Source organism: Rhea pennata, chromosome 3, assembly GCF_028389875.1.
Source record: "Rhea pennata isolate bPtePen1 chromosome 3, bPtePen1.pri, whole genome shotgun sequence".
NCBI lineage: Eukaryota > Metazoa > Chordata > Aves > Rheiformes > Rheidae > Rhea > Rhea pennata.
The window spans coordinates 127,616,386-127,637,101 of NC_084665.1; the positions used below are offsets into that span (position 1 = coordinate 127,616,386).

At 41.9% G+C, this 20,716-nt stretch overlaps 1 protein-coding gene across 12 annotated transcripts in view; it reads right to left on the minus strand.

The window, feature by feature from the left end:
- HMBOX1 (homeobox containing 1) overlaps positions 1 to 20,716 on the minus strand; it is a 109,738-nt gene that overhangs the window by 20,401 nt on the left and 68,621 nt on the right. For all 12 annotated transcript variants that reach the window (XR_009958054.1, XM_062573292.1, XM_062573293.1 and 9 more), the window contains exons 5-6: positions 20,396 to 20,506; positions 12,990 to 13,143 (exon numbers count right to left, since the gene is read on the minus strand). Coding sequence is in view for 11 of the 12 variants with exons in the window: in XM_062573292.1 (XP_062429276.1) it covers positions 12,990 to 13,143; positions 20,396 to 20,506 (265 nt within the window). In the remaining variant the exon portion in view is untranslated. The remainder of the gene's footprint in view (positions 1 to 12,989; positions 13,144 to 20,395; positions 20,507 to 20,716) is intronic.

Consider the following 20,716-nt stretch of genomic DNA (forward strand, 5'->3'; position numbering starts at 1 on the left):
ACTGCATGACCTTCAAAGCTACCATAATGCAAACTGGTTTCTAAATTTTTAAAAATCATTTTCTTGCTATTTTGACAGCAGTCTCAAGCACCAACACAATCCTATCAAGCTATTCAAATTATCCTAAAATTTGTTTAAAACCAGAATTAATTGATAATAGATCTGAAAGCCTCATACTTTCGAAAGATAATCTATGCTTCCTAATCTGTAGCACCCTACTGTTGAGATAATTAACAATTAAAAAAAGAATAGTTAAGACATCAGAGGTGGTGATTTACTCTTCCTTGTAATTGGATTTGCTGATAAGAATATTTCTGAAATTACACAACAGCTCTCTTCTGATTAGAAAGACTTGGGAGTTTTTAAACAATTTGAAGGATAGAGGTACTTTCTGCTGAAGGCACGTCAAGGACACTGACAGCAGACATTGGCTAAAATTTTATGAGTGTCCTTAGGCATAATGGTGTTGCAGACTCCTAAAACCAACGTATATACCAAATTGTTCACAAAATAGAAGGAAAAAAAATACAATGGAAAATTTTTTAAAGCCAGCAAGTAAATAATGCATCATACATTAAAAAAAAAAAAAAAAGTACAAGTTATTCTGTAATTTCACCAACCAGTTGGTATGAGGATGCAGCACTTTCAAAGCTGTGCCTAACAAGGCACCTAGGTATGAATAATAGTGTGCGTCATGCTCTGCTTTACTTACTTGTAATATTTAAGTTGAGATCTACACACTACAAGGCTATTTACATCCATTAAATCCTTTGGGCTTAACCCCATGATAAGCAGGACCTTTCTGAAGTCAACTGTGAAACAAACATTTCATCCAAAATGCTGAACTTTGTACAGGAGAAGAGTTATTAAAGTTACATCCTCTGGATTAGCTAGTTCTCACAAAGCAAGCAAAGCTACGGAAGGGTCAGTCCAGGGATGAAGCGTCTCCGAGAAGTGATTAGACCCTGCAGAGATCAGCGCTGGCAATTTGGTAAGAGCACTCCCACTCCTAAAGGATGTTTTACTGCTTGGCAAGTCAACCTTTCCACTGGGATGTACTGAAACGACCACTGCAGTTAGAGATATCGCTTGCTAGAGAATGGAAGTTAAGTCTCACTTTGTTACAAGCCTCTAGAAGACAAAAAACTCCAAATATGAGATTTGTTCTAAAGCTCAGAATGAGCTGACAACTTCCAATGCACTACTTTATCACGAGCATTTCCTCCCCAAGACCTACACCTTTTTCTTTTTCATTTCCAGGATAGGACCTGATGCAGCCCAACTTAGCTCAGGAGGGTTTAGACAACCATTACTCCTGCTGCATTTCCAGGAAATAAGAATCAGTTAAAGTAATCAAAGAATCCTACAGAAGTCAAAGGACCAGAGACGGCCAATTCTTGCAGCATATCCAGTGGCCCAAGTCAAGAGACTCAGGATCAAAGCTTCTGATTTTGCTGTCATTATCTGTATTTTTCCTAGTGCCTGGTACCCTTAGATCTGGACCAGAACTATTATTGCACTAACTGTTGTACAGACATAAAGCAGAAAAAAAGACATTTATTTAATTATCTTTAATATCGATCTCTTCCCTGCCACAAAGACCCTATGATCCAAACATGGCACAGAAGATGGATACAAGTAAAAGATTACAAGAACTAATGAATTAACACAGACCAGCATGCTAGTTGATTAAGCTACTATTGTGCCAAGGCCGGTCTCATCAGGCCGTTGCAGCATCCTGACAAAGGAAAGGTTTAAGGGGGGTCAGCAATGAGCTAACTCTGTAGATCAAAAAAAAAAAAAAAAAAAAAAAAGAAAAGAAAAAAAAGAAAAAAAAATCCAACCCTTCTGCAGGCATGCAGGAAATCTTTTTTTTTCATTCTCTACAGATTATTCAATGAGCATTCACTGTGCAAGGGATAAGAAATAGTTAAGTTATATTACAACTTTTTATCAATCCATTTTCCTTTTGCCTGTAAAATTGTCTAGCAAATAATAAGCCCCAAGGACTCAAAAAGTGTTACTTCATTAAAAGACATCTTTAATGCTTTGTATTTCAAGAGCACTTTCTCTAACCAGATCATAAGCCCCCATAACATTAAAGAACATAATTTCATCATACTTTTCTCAGATATTACGAGAAAAGTTTGCAGGTAGGAAAACAGCAAAGTTAAGAGATGCAGACACAAGAAACTAGCTGCAGAGCTGCAAAAAGCATCCACACTCCCAGATCGGTGTTCTGCATCATTAGGCATGTTTTTCTTTGCCATGTGCTTCCTCTTAAATGTCACTGCTGATCCAGCTCAGAAAGGCCAACTTCCCCGGGGAGGGTCTCATCTTTAGGAGCTATAACTAAAACTATCCTAGTAGTAATGCTCTAAAATCAACTGAGGAGTTTCTGGCTTTACTTCCTATGAAAATCAGTTATTCTTATCATTTCAGATTTTGGTTAAGCATTTGACATAATGACACCTGGAAAATTATTAATAATTTTGGAAAAGACACAGATTAGCATAATAACTTTGAGACAGGGTAGAGAGGAAACAACTAAAAACTGAGTCAAAAATAGAAAATAACAGCCTGTAAAGTGGTTATCAGTGATATTCGTCAAGTATCAATCTTTGGAACTACCTTAGAAATGAAAACACTTAATGATCTTGATACAAAGTCCGAATGTGGTAATGAAATCTGCTAATGACACAGTCAGAAGCCATGTCAATACAGCAGAGAACTGGAATATCATAAAGAAGAAACAAATCGAAAAGGAAGAATGAGGAAGGAATTTAACAGGGCAGCATGCAAGGTCATACCCTCTGGGAACAACAACTTCTCACATATGCTAAAGGATCACCAGCGAGCACGAGACAGATCACTATTTGGTCACTGCAGAATGACTAAGAGACACAACGCAACAAAACCACCAAAAGGCCTGGTGTATCTAAGGATGCATGGTATTTCCAACAGCGAAAAGCATTAAAACATTCGCACAGGACCTCACCCGGACCCTCACAATCCTGGTCTCACCCTTCCAAGAAAGCTGCACGTACAACTGAACGGCTCGGAGAGCTTCCGTCTGTCTCGTGAGAGATGCAGCTTGTTTCACCCGAGCAGACCTCAAGGCTGAGGCAAGGTTATGGCTTACCATGCCCTACACGAAGGGGATAAAGGCAGGGGGGCAAGAGACAGAGGTAAGGATTTATTTTAGCTAGCTGGTAATACTGATCCAAGGAGGACAAGTACCTATTGGGCACAAACAATCTGAGGAACTGAAGATTTCTAAGCAATGAAGCGGTAAGAGCCTGCCGGGTAACAAGTCTCCCAACAGGCTTTTGTACACTTTGCTAGAGCTTTTTTTAAGATAGAGAAGTTAATCAGCTTCTGAAAAGGATATAATAAAGGTTGATTGAAACAAGAGAAGCTGGCCATGATGAAACAGGAAGTCCCAATTCACCACGCCAGTGATTAAGAGAATATCAAGGAGCATTTAGGAATAGAAAGAGCGCCGGTCTAGGTACATAATAAGCAACAAATTAGATGACTTTCTTCTATATGTTGTGTACTTACTTTCCCTATCCTCCCCTATTTTTTTTGTTTAAAAAGAAATCATATTTTAACAGCAGAACTCCTCACAAAGTGCACAGTATTCAAAACTAATTAAAAGTTATGCATGTTACAGAAGAAAAAAAAGTCAATTGTGCTCTCCCAGGCTACCAAAAAAAATTTCAGATCAAGAAGGATCTAGGACAGAGCAGTGACTTTTGTGGTTAAAGCCTGTACAGTTCCCTGATAAAACTATTCTTTTCAGCCTGTTTGAAGCGCTCCACAGACTGACCAAGAGCCTATAAATACACGATGCAACATATTTAAAGAGTTTTACTTAGAAATTTTGCTCCCTCACTTCTTGTAATAACTCTGCTTATTACTTGTATGAAGACCTCACATCTGTTACTAGGTGGCACTGAACTTCCTTTCGCTGAGGCAGCCTTGGGCTCTGTTCAGAGAGCAGCTGCAGCGAGAGGAACACTGTGCAGCTTCAAAAAGCCAGAACTGGGTAAATCCAAGAGCGCTCCGAGCTAGACCGTGCTCACACGTACTGCAGACTTTCAACCGTCAGAGTAAGAGGTGACAAGGCACCAACCTGATTGCTAATTCCTTCCGAGCACTTTCCCGATCACTCAAGAAGTTAATTTTGCAACACACTTAAGCGGGTTGATTCCATGCACAGGTCAGGCAGCTCTCCCTGCGGGCGATGCCTAGTCCTTTTAGCTCAACTCGGACTTGGAACGACACTCATTAGCAGGTCAGAGTTGTCAAGCTTCTCCTTAGGAGTTCAAGTAGACTGAAAAAGACCCAAAGGGGGACATAAGGCCGAAGCATCTTTGTGATTACCTGGGCTTGCTATTGCCCAGGAAGCAGCCACCACCGCACTCTCTGCTAAACTTGCAGGAGTTTACTTGCAAAAAGTGAACACACTCCCCAGCACTGTCTCAAGCCCCTTCAATACAGACCTGGGAACATGGAAACTGCTGCATCCCAGTATAGCAGAGCACACCCAAAGCTGCATCACCTTTACATGGATCAGGATAAAGAAAGTTTGTTCTAGGCAGCCTACTGCAAATAGTCACTCGAAAATAGCTAGGCAAAACAGATTGAATAGCATATCCCAGGGTCCAGTTCACACAGTTTCAGTGAAAAATATCCCATGACTTTTCTTGCGTCCTGAAATTCATGCTAACAGGTAAGAACAAATGGGTGTTGCTAATTAACATGAGCTTAAAAGAACAAAAGCCCCTGGCTCAACAAGTTGCAACTTAAGGGATTGGTGTTAATAGTTATATTAAATAATGTTCTAGAAGGGAAGGTGAATGATTTATCTTAGATAAATAAAACAGACTTTTGCTGTGAATTTCCAAAATGTCTAAACACGCCCACAGTTGAACTTCAACTGCTATCTTTACAAAAAGTAGATTAGTGCACATCAAAAATAATGAATCCAAGCTACCCGCATACACAGAATGATTCTAAATTAGCTGTAACCATTCAGGAGAAAGACACAGATATTGTGGACAGCTCAGAGAAAACATACTCTCAAGCAATACACAAAAGTGGTTAAAATCCAGATGTTAGGCTGGAAGTCAGAGAACAACAGAATAAAGATATCAGTGTCTGTAGGAGATGGTACATTCACCCTGGAAACAGGTAATCAGTTCTGCTGCAGTCCCACCTATTAAGCATGGACCTGAACTATCAGAGAAGAGTGATAATGTGTATTTCTAGAGGTAAGGAAAAACCTTACATATGAGGAAAGATAGAAGAAAGACTGTTTAGTTCACAGAGGAGATAAATAAGCAGCAGCCCAATAGAAGTATATAAAATGAATGCTCTTGGGCAGGTAAACGCAATGCTCTTCCTTATTCGTCCTCATGATACTCAGCCACACGGGGCCTCCAACTTTTCAACATATTTTAACATATATAATGAACAAGATATAATGAGTTCTCCCAAAGCACCTTTAAGACCTTCATAAGATTTAGTAGGAATTACATAGCTATGTGAATAATAAGAATGCCTATAGCTACAGTAGAAGGATTTTTAAAAATGTGGCATAGTAGAGAAGAGTTTTCATCCACAGTAAAATCATGGCTAGCCACACACAAACTAGCCAGTAGCTAGAGAAGACAGAGAGGATGACAACACATCATCATTGCCATCCTCTGTGTCACTGTTGAGCCCAGCAGCATCAGTCATGCGCCAGAGTGCCATTGCACTAGGTGAGGTACGAGCCCATCCCAAAGTCGGCCCTTGTGCCAGGGGCAAAAGACAGCGCTGGAAACCACACGCAAGGCCAAAATGCCTTGCGTCTTTGATGAGCCTGATCTAGGCAGATTTTAGGTGAGCTATACAGTTCAGGGTGCTCTTAAGACCTGATATCCCATGTTCATGCTTTCCTAGCAGGAGCTCAGATTGAATTCAGGCTGCTTGTACGTGTTCCCTCCCTATGCCATGCCCCAACCTAGGCTTTCCAAGCTGGGGCTGGACATCTGAAATCACTGTTTGGGCAAACAGTGCAGCTGGACATCGCACGCGTAAGCATACGCACAAGTACGCTCTGAAGGATGGCGTGCAGGAATTGATTTGCCCCAGGGGGAGCCAGCAGATGCTCTTAAAAGCAGATGAAGGTTTAAGAGGTAAATTTGGCCTCAGAGATCATCCCTTGCACTGATCCTATTGAAGCCAGCAAAAATGACGTTCACTTGCAGGGTAAGCAAGTCATGCCTATTTACATCTTCACTGGAAGCATCTGGGTGCTAATACAGATTGCTGATCACAGGTATAAGAATTATTATAGCCCTATAACTGGGCAATGCCGTAACTTCAGATGAGATTCTGCTTCTTACATTCGATAAGTAGAGAGAAAGATTACTGTAGTATCTGCACTGGTCTGGAGAAATATGGGAGATTATCTAGACAAGAAAATTCATCCTTAAAATGAGGCTTTTTGCATCAGCTAGTGCTGTTATAGGTCAGATTGACAAGGCTCCTTTTACAAATGTTGATTTCAGTTATTTTGACCTTGGCAGATACAAAAACGTTATCTGCTCTCTGCTGGAAGGACCTGCCCCTCCCCCAGATCAGTTTTTTTATTATTTTTTTTAAAAAAAAAGCAAAGAAAAGAAAAAAGAGAGCGAGAACAAAGATACAAAAAAACACCTGAGCTCCCCCGAAGAAAAAAAATAACTCATTGGGTGCTGGATCCCTCAAGCGAACGTTGTCTGCTAAGTGCTTTGGACAGACATCCTCGTATTATATTTTACTGTGTGCAATCTGCCAAACAACTGAGATTTGCTTACAGCTGATTAGCCAAGGAAGCTTGCATATTATGCATGTCTAAGAGGGAAACATAGCTTGATCTAATGCAAAACAAGAAAGATACTGTGTAGCAAGCAGAAAATGGCTGCTCTTGCATTTTATGAAGACGTACAGAAACGACCCTGAGCCGAACCACTTGAACTTTCAGGCAATAAAAAGATCTTGTCAGTGTCTAAATTGCAAAGTGAACTTCACTGCACGCCTTTGCAGAGGTGCCTGCATTCACAGATCTAAAAGCCCTTCACAAGCATGAACGGCAAATAATACAGATCCAAAAAAGCCATTCCTTTCCCCGATCTCGAAGGGCTGCACGAAGTTAAACCTCCTACTGCAACTTGCTGACTAACAACCACCTTTTAATATAACAGAAAGAGCTGGGGCGGGGAGGGGAAGAAGTCACCCAATATTTCTCCCTGCATTAAGGTAAGATCAGGTATATTAGAACGATCAGATTTTAAGCTAATTCATTTCTAAGAAATCGTCCATAATTCCTGTAGATAACATGCCCGACTACTTTTCAAGTTTTTCCTGATGCAAATCTTCCTAAGAAAGGCAGGAGATGCTTGACTCTTAGCATGGTACAGATCCTTTCTCTGGCTTGGCTCAGTCTCCCAAACTGGTTGCAGATATTTTACAGGCGAGTCGCAGAAAGGTTCAACATCGGAGGGTCATTCGGCAGCAGATGACCTTCAGCACCAGCTCGCGCCGCTGAACGAACCCAAGGGGCGCGAGCGGGATTTCTGAGCCCACTGGTGGACCTCGTTATATTGACAAGAAACCGATGGTCTACTCCTAACGATATTCAAGCCTAATGGCAGAGCCCGCAAGACATTACTTCCTGCTCTGCCGTCGGCTGGGAAAGGGCGAAACGCAATGAATCCAAAACTCCAATCTCCTACAAAGCCTCGCACAGGAAACTTAGATCCCCTGTGGGGCCGGTATTAAGGTTCTGCTAGAAGACATAACTAAGAGTAATGGGATAAAATTAACTAAGAAAATTTCCTAACTGAATTGCAGCAGCTAATAGAGCTCTGGCTCTCCCCAGGGAGGCCGTGGAAGCCCCAGCGCGCCGGAGAGCTGCACTAAGAGCGCTTTCACAGTCGGAAGGATTTCTAATAACGCATGTCAGCACTGATATTGCTCAGGGCCAGGACCATGCCCAGGGCTCGGCCGGTCCGGCCCAGCGCCTGCTTGCCGGGGTGGCGGCACAACTCACTTCTCCACCAGGATGGGAAATGCTAGACCTTCTCCAGCTTTAGCAGGCAGCTGCTGGGAGCACGGCGATGACGGGTTTCAGTACCAAGTTGACTTTCTTGGCCAGCTTGGGCCCTCTTCAAAGGGGGAAGAAGAACAGAGTTAAATTGTCAGCTATTTCCATCGGACAGGAACTATAGCTGGCACAATGCAGGGAAACTGAGGAAGGCGAACGAGATGGGTGAAAGATGAAACAGTGACAAACTCTTAATTCAGCTCAGCCGTATCACGGAATCATATTCGCAGTACCTTAGGAAATCTAACCCCTCTGCTCCTCCAAATAAAGTTAGCCTTCGATCACAAAGCCAAATGAAGCGCCCGAGTCTGTTCCACCACCTCTGACATGGGAGTAATAGGTATCTGTATCATCATTTTATCTAGTATTATTTAATCTAAATACATACTTACAAAATAATATTTCACGAGCAAAGACAAGTGTTAAAAATGAAAAAACCATAAAACCGAACCAAACCACCCTCAGTGAGAAAGCAAAGTCCCTACTCCCCAGACAAACTGAAATACTTTGAACTACTGTATTATTCATTTTGTTTAGAGCAGAATTTACAGTTACTTTAATTTTTGCATAAAGCACCTATTTAAAAGAAAGCCCACCACCACCACCTTGTTTTTTAATGGCACTCAACAAGAGTGCCTTAAAAATGGGTGCACAGTCATTGATTCTGCTGCCAATCGTAGATGGTTCTTTAGTAACAATTTGCCTGAAAAAGCAGATAAACCCCAGTTCCAAAACATAATTAGAGAAGCACAAATCACATATTTGAAGAAAAAAGAAAAGACAAGATAGTTTCATTAAAAAAAGAAAAACCCTAAGGGAATTTTCAATTTCACAGATCTAATGAGAGGGGTTGAAAAGAAGAAGTAAAGCAGAGAGGGGAAAAAAAATCTTTGGGACAAGACGTAACAACGAGGAACACAGAACTGAACCAAAAACAGATCTTCAAGCGTAACCTCAGGTTTTAACGCGTACGGTTACTGTCGTCTTCGCTCTGTTCCCAAAGGAGGGCAAGCCACACGACAACATCACCGCACACAAAACTCAGCATATTCCAGGAGGAGGAGAATGGGTCAAGGTTGATATCACCAGCACAGCAGCGAGAGGGAGCTTGCGCTGCAGTTGTCTGAACCACACCTAGTCTGCAGTTAAATATAGAACTTTACTTTCTGGAACTATTGCTCCTCTCTTAACCTTCAGATAATAAAGATTCGGAGAGATATATATTTAAAAAGAGAGAGAGAGACAGAGACAGACAGAGGGAGAAAGACTTTCTGAATCTATTGTACGAAACTTAAGCCTACCAACTAATAAACTATCCTGGGAGAATTTCCAAAAAAGCAGTAAAGGCTGGAGAATTGAGTTACAACCACAAGCAGCATTCTGCAAATCCAGTATAAACCAATTAGTTTCTTTAATACACATACCCTGCATACAGACACTTATGTACATTAGCCATTTAAGTATACGTGCTGGCCTTAACTCTGATCTTCATTATATCAGGTTGGCACCAATGTAATAATCAATTGCATTGGCATTATTGTCCATTTACATCTTAAGAAACAGAGAAACTAGCCCCCCAGTCTTCACCCTTCTTGGCCAGTTTATAGGCCGCATCCTGAGCAGTGCTGTGCCCTTCCAGTTGTAGGATAGATCTCTTTCTAGAAGCAAACCTCTCATTTTTGACCATCAAATTCAGATTCTTTCCTTGGAGAAGTGCTCTTAACTGGTTTGACACACTGGCTTTTAGCAACTGCATTTCTCAACAACCGTTCCAAATCAAAAGCGCATAGTGCAGCCTTCCACGTCCAACTCAAAGAGCAGCCCGAGTCTTTGGTCCTCACCCCAACAGTGCTTACATAGCTTCACAGTAGTGTTTTAGAAGATTACAGGAAGAACTACAAGCACCACCTGCATAAGCGTTTCTGTTAACATCTGGAATCAACCCTCTTATCTTCAGGCATTTAACTAAGTCAAAGCTACGTCTAATTGCAGAAAGCTCCCTTTCAGTAGCCAGAGAGAAAGAAGATGTGCATTGACCCTGTGAGCTGCATCAACAGGATGCAATTACCTTCTGGATCCCTATTTCTTGTGGCTGAAGAGCTTAAAAGCCTGGACGAACGGAGGAGCCCAAAACTAGGCGCGGATGGATTCATGCCTGACGCCTGCAGCGTGCACCAATAGCACACTGAGACGCTGCATGGCATACAAACACAACGCAGCAGAACCTGCATCTAATCAAGGAAAACAGTCTCTTAAACTGGGTAAAAGCCTCTACTCACAGTCAACACCTTATCTGTTAGAGAAAAATATAAACTAGCAGACAAATGGAACCAGACCATATGCAATATCCCATGCTATTTATGGGCCAAATGCTTCTTTCCTGACCCTAGGGCACCCACTGAGCCTGACCTGCTTGGGCTAGACAGCTAGGACGCGGCTTACCTTCATCCTGACTGGTGCTATGAGTCACGTCAATGGTGTTCCTGGAAGGCTTTGGCAACTTTGCAGTGAAATTAGTTAGTTTTTTCCTAGAGTCCCTGAGAGAGTGTTTTCCTCCCACGTTTTCAAAACTTGTCGTATAAAACAGCTCACTCTCACAGCTCAACTAGGCCTATTAAAATATAACAGTTAAACAACCATATTCCCAATTTGCTTTATGGTGCAGTTTTACTGCCATACAAAGTTTTTACCACAGTTCCAGTTTAGTGTGCTCTTGCATCAAGAAAAGCTCCTCAGCCATGCTTTCCAGTACCCACGCGCAATGCTGTGCAATCAGTGTTCACGGTGACTTAGCAAGGGCTTTGCAAACTAATACTAGAGCCAGTATTAAGGCAACCTGACTAAAGTCTCCATTTAACAGCACAATAAGAAAGAACCCCAGCAGCCAAGACTTTACAAAGCACATGACAAGATGCAGCAAAGCCGAGAGCAACAAAGAAGAAGGAGGGCAACGAAAATAAGATCAAGTGATTTTGTATCTTAATACACAACTTGATCATTTCAAAGTCAACACCATTTTTTTTTTCAATACACAAAACCAAACCTTTCTAACAGACACATACCAAACTATTACAGCTTGTCTGATTTCTTAAGAGTGTCACAGCGGAGTCTGGCTTTAGGAGAGATCTGAAGGAGGGAAGGGCAGCGCTTGCTTAGGGCAGCGCTTGCTTGCTTAGCTTTCTCTTTCTGCTCTGTGTTTCCACAGCACCTAGCACAACGGAGTCTAAAGCACTATCATGACTCAAATGGCAAATAATAGTAGTAATTGCACTTTGAGCCAGATGGAAACCAAGGGAAACACCCAGGCCCAAGAGAGCTCTAATGCTAGTTCAGAGTGACTAAGTATTTCATATACAGAGAGTTAAGAAGATGGTCCCATCTCAAAGGGGCACAGAGCTGCAGCATTTCCATCATCCTACACGCTGTAACCAGGACAGTCATACAAGCATGCTGGATACTGGTCGCATACTGGACATAACACTGCCTGTTAGCTTTCTGCGAGGGGGAATACTGCCCAAAGGCAGATGCATGATCAGATCCCAGGACCGAATAGGTCCTTGCATTAGCTGAGTCTAGCAAAGTAGAACAGATTTTAAACATTTACATTATGTCCTTTGGGAAAAGATTCAGCCAAAACTAAAAACATCAGTGCAGTGCCAAGATAGAATATGGAAACAAATGCTAGATACTGGCTTTAGTCCTGCAAAACTCCTCTGATGGCCAGTGGCCTCACAGAAGTAGGTCCATTCTGTACATAAAAACACTCCCTGGTTTAAGTAAGTGTCAGTTCCCTAAGGGAGCTCAATATTTTGGTATCAGCTGAAGCAAAAGCAGGCACTCCTGCTCCTAATCTGTTCCAAAGATCTTTTTGCAAGTGAGGGGAAGGGGAAGCGTTCCAGAGAGGCCAAAAGGGCATCCTAAAAATCTGCTGCCGGAGGGCTCAATGGAGTTGCAAACAGGGAGGAGGCTTGCACAGGGAGAGCATCAACGGGTGCTTTCAACAGACAGGAGGTTCCTCACACTCCCATGCCAAGAAAAGAAAAGGAGAGGAGTGAAGAAAACTCCTCCCAGCCATTCAGCCTTTAAGGGAAATAAGCATTCATCCCTAAACTACCTTTGCGCTCTCTGGCCCTTTTCTATTATCCAGTGTTGTTCACAAAAGAGAGATTACTGTAAGCAGAGGGAAAGGCAAAGCACGCAGGCAGCTGGGAGACCGTGCTCAGAGAGTGCTTCCTCTCTGCAGGGCTGAAGAGCTGGGAGCTCTAATGATCACCTGCCACTCTGCATATGTATTTGAAAGATCCACTTTGCTCTGTGCTGTTCCTAGTTCATGTAAAAGGACGGTAAGAGCCTTTTTGGATAAGGAATCTCTTGCTTGTTAGGCAATGTTCTGCCCTTATGCAGCACCCTGAACAATTACAGTGCTGTAGAAATCCCAGTATCAAACATAAAATAACCTGACATATTACGAGGAGAAATCAGTAAATTGGGAAAGGAGAAATGGAGCATGTAAAGACTGCGCAGACCCCCACCAGGGCAGAGTCTGGATTAAGACTGGATGAAAAGGTTTCTGCAAAAGCAAAGGAAGAGTTGAACACCAATACTTTCAAACCGAGCTAGAGACAAGATTGCTCAAAGGCTACAGAAAAAAAGAGATAACTTCTTAAACAACAAACCAGGTGAATTATTTCCTCCTACTCTGCCATCTAGAATCACGGTTACACTGATTATTGCCTTCTGCAGTGCCAAAGCACATCCATGAAAATGAAGCTGGTGCTCACCAGAGCAGAAAAAAGCATACTTGAACTGGCTTTAAAATGCCCATCGCCATAACCCCAAAGTGACGTACCTTTCCATAACAGCCAGGCACTCCTTTCTCCATGTGAACCGACTGCCTCGCCGTAGTCTGAAGGTCCCAGAGGTAGCTGTGACTGGGGGAGGCGTCTGTCTCCATTCTGGCTCTTCTATTGGGATAGGAGCGGGTCTCATGCTTAACGTAGCCCCTAAGAATAATAAATACTGTTTTTCCTAGTGGACTAAAAGCCATGCTCATTTTCTCACTCCTGCTCGTGAAAAAAACACAAGACAGATGATGAAACCATTCAAACTAAAAAAGCAAAGCATCATCAAACAAAGACACCTTAAAGATACATAAAGCCAGATAGAGTTCCCCTCCCCAACCTCCAAGCCAGAGAGACATGAAGTGGCCATGGAAATCTAAGGGAGGCATAACTTAGCCCGTCATCTTCGCTGATGGCCGCTTTGGAAAAGTGCTCCCGTCCTCCTCAGGAGGAAGAGCGTCGTACTGAAGGGGCAAGCTATGCTCTAGCTGGGATTTGCTTAGGCTGTGTTGCTACCTCTTCTGCCACCACATGTGAAATCACAGATTTCTATTTAATTGTAGAGCAGTTGCAGGAAGATAAGTGTTAAGTTTATACCAAAGGTATTTCAACATGTCCAAAAAGCTGATTTTAGGCTGAGTAAATACTCGAAATAGCTCCCCTGATAGAGACATACCCCCTGACCTGTGCAAATGTGGGCCCCTGAGTGCCAGGTGGCCTGACAAAGTCTTTGAAAATAGATTAACGTCACATCTTTCCTCTTCTGTCCCCCTTCTATGGATAAATTTCTCCTATCAAGAAGCTGGAGCTGGAAAGCATCAAGCAAGAGAGGAGACTTGGCACAGCGCCTTCAGGAAAGGCCCTTTGAAACTTACCCCTCGTTCTTTCCACCACGGTCTCTCACCTAATATATCAAGACAGACCGGGAGGCTGATCTTTCATGTATCTATTGGTGAGGACGGTAACCTGGTATGGGGCATTAGTAGGTAAGAGAGGGTATGTTCTGAAGGACAGTTTTGTGCTCAGTGATTTCCCTTGGAGAGAAGAGAGAAATAGCTGTTCTTGCATCCAAGAGAAAAGGTTTTATTAAAAAGGTAAATCATAAATCCTATATGCATACTGAGCACTACTGGAATTCGTGTACTGAACTAGCCTGGGTAGATAGTTATTTCAGGAGAAGCAGGTGGCACTGCCAGCTCACAGGAGGAATGTGGGATCACGCACGCTTAAAAGCAGGGCTGAGGCAGCAAAGCCCTCTGAGTACGCAGACTCGCTCAGAACGCTTAGGATTTAGGTATAAAAATACATTATGCCAGTGAAACAACTCTGCTCATTTGATTTCGGCTCCTTTCATTTGTAACAGAGCAAACGGAGTTAAGGGACCTTCGATTTTAACCTATCAACAAATTCCTGCAGCGAAAAGGTGAGAACGTAGCTCTTCACGCATTTGGCTATGCTCTTTTCCAGAAATGCACAGCAAATATTTTCCCTACTGCGAGGGCTTGCATTGGTGTGAGGTGGCAGCACCCCGAAACACTTACAAACCGTCCCCCGGAGAAGTCTACGGGAAGCGACGCCCACAACCTTTACCTTGCACTCGCAACGGATGGCGACTCTTCCCACCTCCCCGCTACGGAGCCCGCACAGGTTACGTCCCAGAGCTTTACTGCCAGCAGTTAGTTTTAGCTCTCAGCTTCCTCCACAAACAGTTTTACCACCGCTCAAAATATTTTCTATATTGTTAATTTATTGGGAGCCCATTTCAAGGAAAGTTTCTTATCTACTCTGTCCAGTATCAGCATGGTTTGGGGGGCTGGGTTAGAGACTGTAGGTACACTTCAAAAATTGCAAGGAAAAAGAAATCACGTGTGGGGAGGATTAGCTTTTCCTGCATTCTCTTAGCAAAATATCCTCCCCAATTGAGACTCTGAAGGGCAGGTGTTATCTCTGCCTGTTCATAAGGAAAGTTTTCAAATTCTAAGGAAAAGGGGGAATATGTGAATATTAGTGATGCCTAACATCAGGGTAAGAGATGCAGAGCAACCACATTAAATTTGCTTGAGATTTCTGCAGACAAATATTGAAAAAAAAAAACCTGTTTTTAAAGCACCAATTTGTTCCTGCTTCTTATACATTCACACACTGAATAGAAGTTACTTTTTCTTTTTGCTTTAGTAGCCTCACTAGATCAACTTACCTATTTTCTCTTTTCTATAGAGTAACAGCAAAATCAGCAGCAGATAAGACAGCAGTATGCTGAGAATTATAAATAAGTACACACTGCTGCTTTTGTGCACACACAAAGACAGAAACAGCTGAATGAACACTGAGGCACAATATGTGCTTGGATTTCTCGGGTATCTGCGAGTGGCCAGAAGTGGTGGACATCTGCACCGCTGCCACAACGTTTGATATGGCAACCATGGAGTTTTTCTTCTCTCCCTCAAATAACTGAGTCCTTTGGGCTCTTGTTTATTCTGCTGTTGCAAAGTATCACTCCAAACTTCTCTCTACCCCATTCTACCTCTTCACAACTTAATAAGTTACATGTGGATGCCAGTTTTAGAGTCTTTTCACAAATCCCTCAAATAGCTTTTAAGGGAAAGGTCTCCCTTTCCACTTGAGCAGAACGAGAGGAGCAAATGCATTATGAGATTTCCGCCTTAGTGTATGCATCAAAAAATAAGACATCTGTAAGGGGTGTAGAGGCAAACTGTCTAAGAAGAACTCCTTTCACAGATAAAAAGTGACATCTCTCACTGGCTGCCAACACCAAGTACATTTTGCAACTACAGTATTTTTATGCAAGCCAGTATTTTCTGAGATTTGGGGTGTGACTTGGAGGAAGTTGCAGGTGGGTTTCAGGAAGAGGAGAGGAGTGGTGCCTGTGACTGGAACGCAGTCCATCACTGAACTGAAAATTCCTCAAGGCAAAGGCTTCCTCCTCGCAGCACATCCCAGACACTTATCCGAAAGAAAAAGTGGTGTTGCTCTTAGAAGTGTCACATGCAATTGCTGGTTCATATCACACGGCTTCCAGAAGCACTGGAATAAACGGGTGATGTGCGGGATGGTGGCAGCAAGCTCCAGGCCATCTCCCAGCTCGAAGAGTCTGTTTAGTAGCAAGCCTTTGCAGCATATACCTGTCATGTATTATGCTGATAAGAACAGATATCACACTTTAGTTTGGCCAAACTGACCTGACATCACATGATAAACAGCCTTCAGTCACTACTGAGCCAGGTTCGATTTGAATCAGTAGCCTACACAGCAGAAGGTTCCCTATAGAGCTCATTGCTTAGATGGAAAGGATCAGAAAAGGAACAATTTTCGGTGAAGCTCTGTAAAATAGCAAATTACCAACAATACATTCCTGTGCAAATCTCCCAGGATATCCAGCCCGATTTTTTTTTTTTTTTTTTTGTAAGCTTTTCTTTTAGAGCTAAACAAGAGCTGCTATGGGAATAACACAAGAGATGCTACATCTTGATAATAACTACCTTTCTTTTTCCCTTTTGTTCAAGGGGAAAGAACACATGGTTTTCTCCAAGGTGACCACAGCTGCCTTCTTGTTACGAGACTGGTAGAGACAGAACATCCAGTGTAAATGGAGGCAGCCTGCCTCCATCTGTAACGTCAACACAACATTTGTAGATGCCAGGTTCAATTAGCAGGACACAGAGGCAAAATAAATGCTAAAGTTACTTCATAACAAGCTTCCCGCATTGCCCAAGACCCAGTGCCAGCTAAACTAATCAGGCTAACTATCGATGTACATTTATTTATTTATTTAAAAGCCATGGGATTCTGAAAAATTAATCACAACACTGTAGGATTGTATGCACTCACATACTGGCTTCTGAAACCTATACTACTTATCTACTGCCAAAATGTTCTCAGCCCTCTACAAAACACAAGAGGTATAGCTCCTGTCCAAAAAATGCCCAATCTAAATGAAAAGCATCCCTATTAATTGGATTAGAGAGCCTTTAAACACTAAGTGTTGACTTTTTCCCCTCAACAAAAATCTGCTTTTCACCCTAATTGGCAAGTGTTTCTGGAAAAATTTACAAGCACTTGAACATCAGAATTCACAGCATTGCCATTAACTCTACTAGAAAAACAGAGATCAGGATGTTTTTGAACAAGAGTATTGCATTCAGTAAGCAAACAGGCTGTTTTCTGATCCATGAGGCTCAGGTCTCCTTTGTAACGTTCCAAACTGCTGTTTGAAGTTCTCGGAACAACCACCACCAAAGATACGAGGAATATAGAAAACATCCATGCAAACAAGCAATCAAAAGCACGCAAACAACAAAGAGCATATTCCGAAGGCCAAAGAAAGCTGGTAAATAATGAAAGCTACAGAACTGTCGAGTCCCTTCTGTATTCTTAATAGCAGCAACGTCTCTAAACCATTTGTCCTAAGGCTCCACAAAATAAATTCTTAGGTTATCAGATGCAGGACTGTTTCTGGATGACAAAGCATTATATAGCACCACTATATATTTGAAAGAAGAAAAAGAAAGCATCTCTTTTGATGTATTTACAGGTCTTCTTTTGTCCCTCATACTGTTGTGGAAATTCCTGGCTGGGTGCAGTATGTAAGCACGGTAAAGACGGCCCCAGCTGTGAGGACGTTACAGGCAAGGCAGACAAGTTACACAGAGGAAAGTGTCTCGTCTTTATCTGGTAGACGGGAAAGCGAGGTGCCAAGTTGAAACGATTTGCTATAAGTCATACAGGAAAAGTGACAGAGCCAAGAGAAGAGGTCCAGGTCAACCAGGCGGTCTCCAGTCCTTTCCTCATGAAACAACTATTCTTCCTTTCCAGTTCACAAACTGATTGCACTGGGTTTCTTAGCCCTTCAAACCTGTTTCTGTTTTAAGAGAAAGTTCTTTTTTTGTTACTACATGAATGAATTCAGGCAGAAAATGGACCTCGTCTGAAGATCGATTTTCAAACACAAGGATTAAAAAAAAAAAAAAAAAAAAAAGAGGGGAGCTAAATGTTCCCGAAGACCTCACCCCAAAGACCTCACTCTGCCCACTGGCAACTCAAAAGCAAACGTGCTCCTGCCTGGATGGACAAGAATGCATCTCTCAAAGGAAGAAGATTCAAATATTGCTCCCAGCAGCTGAAATTGGAAAAGATGGGATATATGAGAACAGAAGGCCAAATGTTACTTTCTAGTAACTTTGTTTAGAAAAAACACACGCCACTCATTTAATTGTTTAAGCTTTTTCAGAGGAGGTTAGTCTTTTACTGGATACCCATAGAGAGCAACTAGGACTGCGGCGACTGCACTGCTCCATTGTGGTATGGCAGGAGGCTCTAACAATGTTCTCATTTTCTGTCTCTAAAGAAGGCAGCAGAAAGTCTAGTCAGGCCTATCAAACTAATCACAGGATACTGTAAATAGTATCCAAAATTTAGGCTCCGAACTGTTCTATAAGAGTAATTTAAATATAGGATTCTTTGCACAAAGTTGGTATCTTCGTTAAGACACAGTACCTGCTGTCAGCACAAATGCATGTTAATTATCTCTTGGCTGGTCAGTCTGACCTGCAACATGTTAGATGGCAAAAATTCAAAACATTGGAACATCCTAAAATGAATAAGTAAATACAATCACATTTTCTTCAGGTAGACTTCTCCAATAGCTATGAGAAAACTGAGAGGCCTCCTCCCTTACCCCAGCCTCTCAAAAAAAAGCTGCATTTTATTTGGCTCTAATAAGAATTTAAATATATCTAAATAGTCTCTTGGCATTGGCAAAGGAGCCTTTTCACCTTCTACACTGCTTGAAAATCTCTTAAGATCTCTTATTTCAGAAAAGGTTAAACTCAAACAACCCCTCTTCAAGAAATTTCCCCATGTGAATAAAAAAAAAACTGAACAAGCCCTCAGCAAGACAACGCATTAGAGAAGTAGAGGTTAATGTCAACTCATTTCAATTTAAGCTGTAACCATCAATATTGCTAGTCTTCCTTCCTTAGACACTTTTCAAGAACCAAAGGGCAAACAAGAAGCTGTGAGCTTTTGGATACAGGGAGAGAAAGAAGGTTTAGAGGCAGAAGAAAAGATTTTAGCACTCACTTTGAAAAGGCTTCTCTTATCCTAGCATGGAATACTATTTCCTAAAAACTTCCAGGCAATGCTGGAGAGAAAAGATTCACGTGACTACAGGGAATATCTACATGACAGGTTTCATCTTCAGGTGAGGACTTCTTGGATTTTTCTAAAACACGCTCTAGTTCTCTCCACTGTTTTGGAGGCAATACCTTCTATCAAAGGGAAACGGTGGTGACTTGCTCCACAGACTTTCGGAGCAGCTGCTACTGAAACCTGTATCCAGTAACTTTGCTGACCTTTACTGTTACACCTCTGAAAAATCAATGCAAAAATCAAGGCTCCTCGGTAATCACAGTAGCTTGTCAGCACCTCACACCCTTTGACGTTTTCATTCTTTAAGCTGTTTTCTAGATGCTCAACAGAAAGGACAAGCTCAACTCCGGCTTTGAACGCATCCAACCTTAAGCCAAGGCATTCTCAGGCCAACTGATAGGCCCTGGATAAAGTGGATGTTTTGAGGATCCGTTTTCATCGGAATTTTTCTTAATAGAATTCTGGACATTGAAGCCAAGTTTACATTACAGAGTCTGAGTCTTAAATTTTTTAAATCAATTACATGGTTAATTTAACTCTGTCATTGCTTAAAGGAAATTAAGGGTAAATATTGTGATCTTTACAATGGAAATGTGCAAGGGAAAGACAAGAACTGTGGTCAAACAAAAACTATGGGGAAGAACAGCATGAAGAAATTAATACACCTGTTTGTGACTTTGCACACTGTCGGTCAGGTAAAGACAATGAGGAACTTTATTTCTATATTTGGAGGAGGAGCAGATGGGATTTGAGATACACATCTCTAACATCTCTACGACTATCAACATCCCAAATGTGAATCTGAGGTCCAACTCAAAACTCTCCCTGAAGTTCTCTCAAAGTTCCTCTCAGCTTAAATGCTTTTTTTAGCAGTAAATTTGTATTATATGGACATTATTAATGTTTTCTCTTTGTTCACTCTTAAAGAGTCTTGGCATATATTTCAAGTCAGCTGACTGCACCTTCTTTGATAGCTTCTGATTCCCAGATTTAGCCAGCTGTGAGAGGACAGGCCAAGTCTCCCTGACTAAAGACCTGGGCAGATACCTACGGATGAGCCAGCTCTGGATCATTTGCTGCACGTGAAACAGAGTTTTGTTCCTATCCTCCCTAAAAAGTAAGCTGGTCAGAGGGAATACAGTACACCGCCAAGCAGTGAATGATCTGTGATAATCAAAACGAGTGACAAAAGACTTTTTTTTTCATAAATAAAACAGCAGGAGCTGTTTAGCCTACGTTTGTTTACCAGGATTTGTCTTCTCAAGCTGGTACCATCTGTAAAATGCCCTTTTCTTTTGCTCACTCAGGTCCGACCCCTGCTGCAACAGCCAATGGGAGATCCGGCTCTGACTGATACCTGTAGAAAACAAAATAAAAAAAAAAAAAAGAGAGAAAGAGGAAGAGAAAACTTGTTCTTTTAAAAACATTTCAAAGTGATTTATATATGGATAAAAGGTGTTGTCTTAAGAAGCCCAGGAACTCAAAGCTAATGCTTCAACCAGAGAAAAGATACAGGCTTCAAGCTTCTCCCATCCTGTCTCTAAATACTTTAATTTTTTGTTGTTAT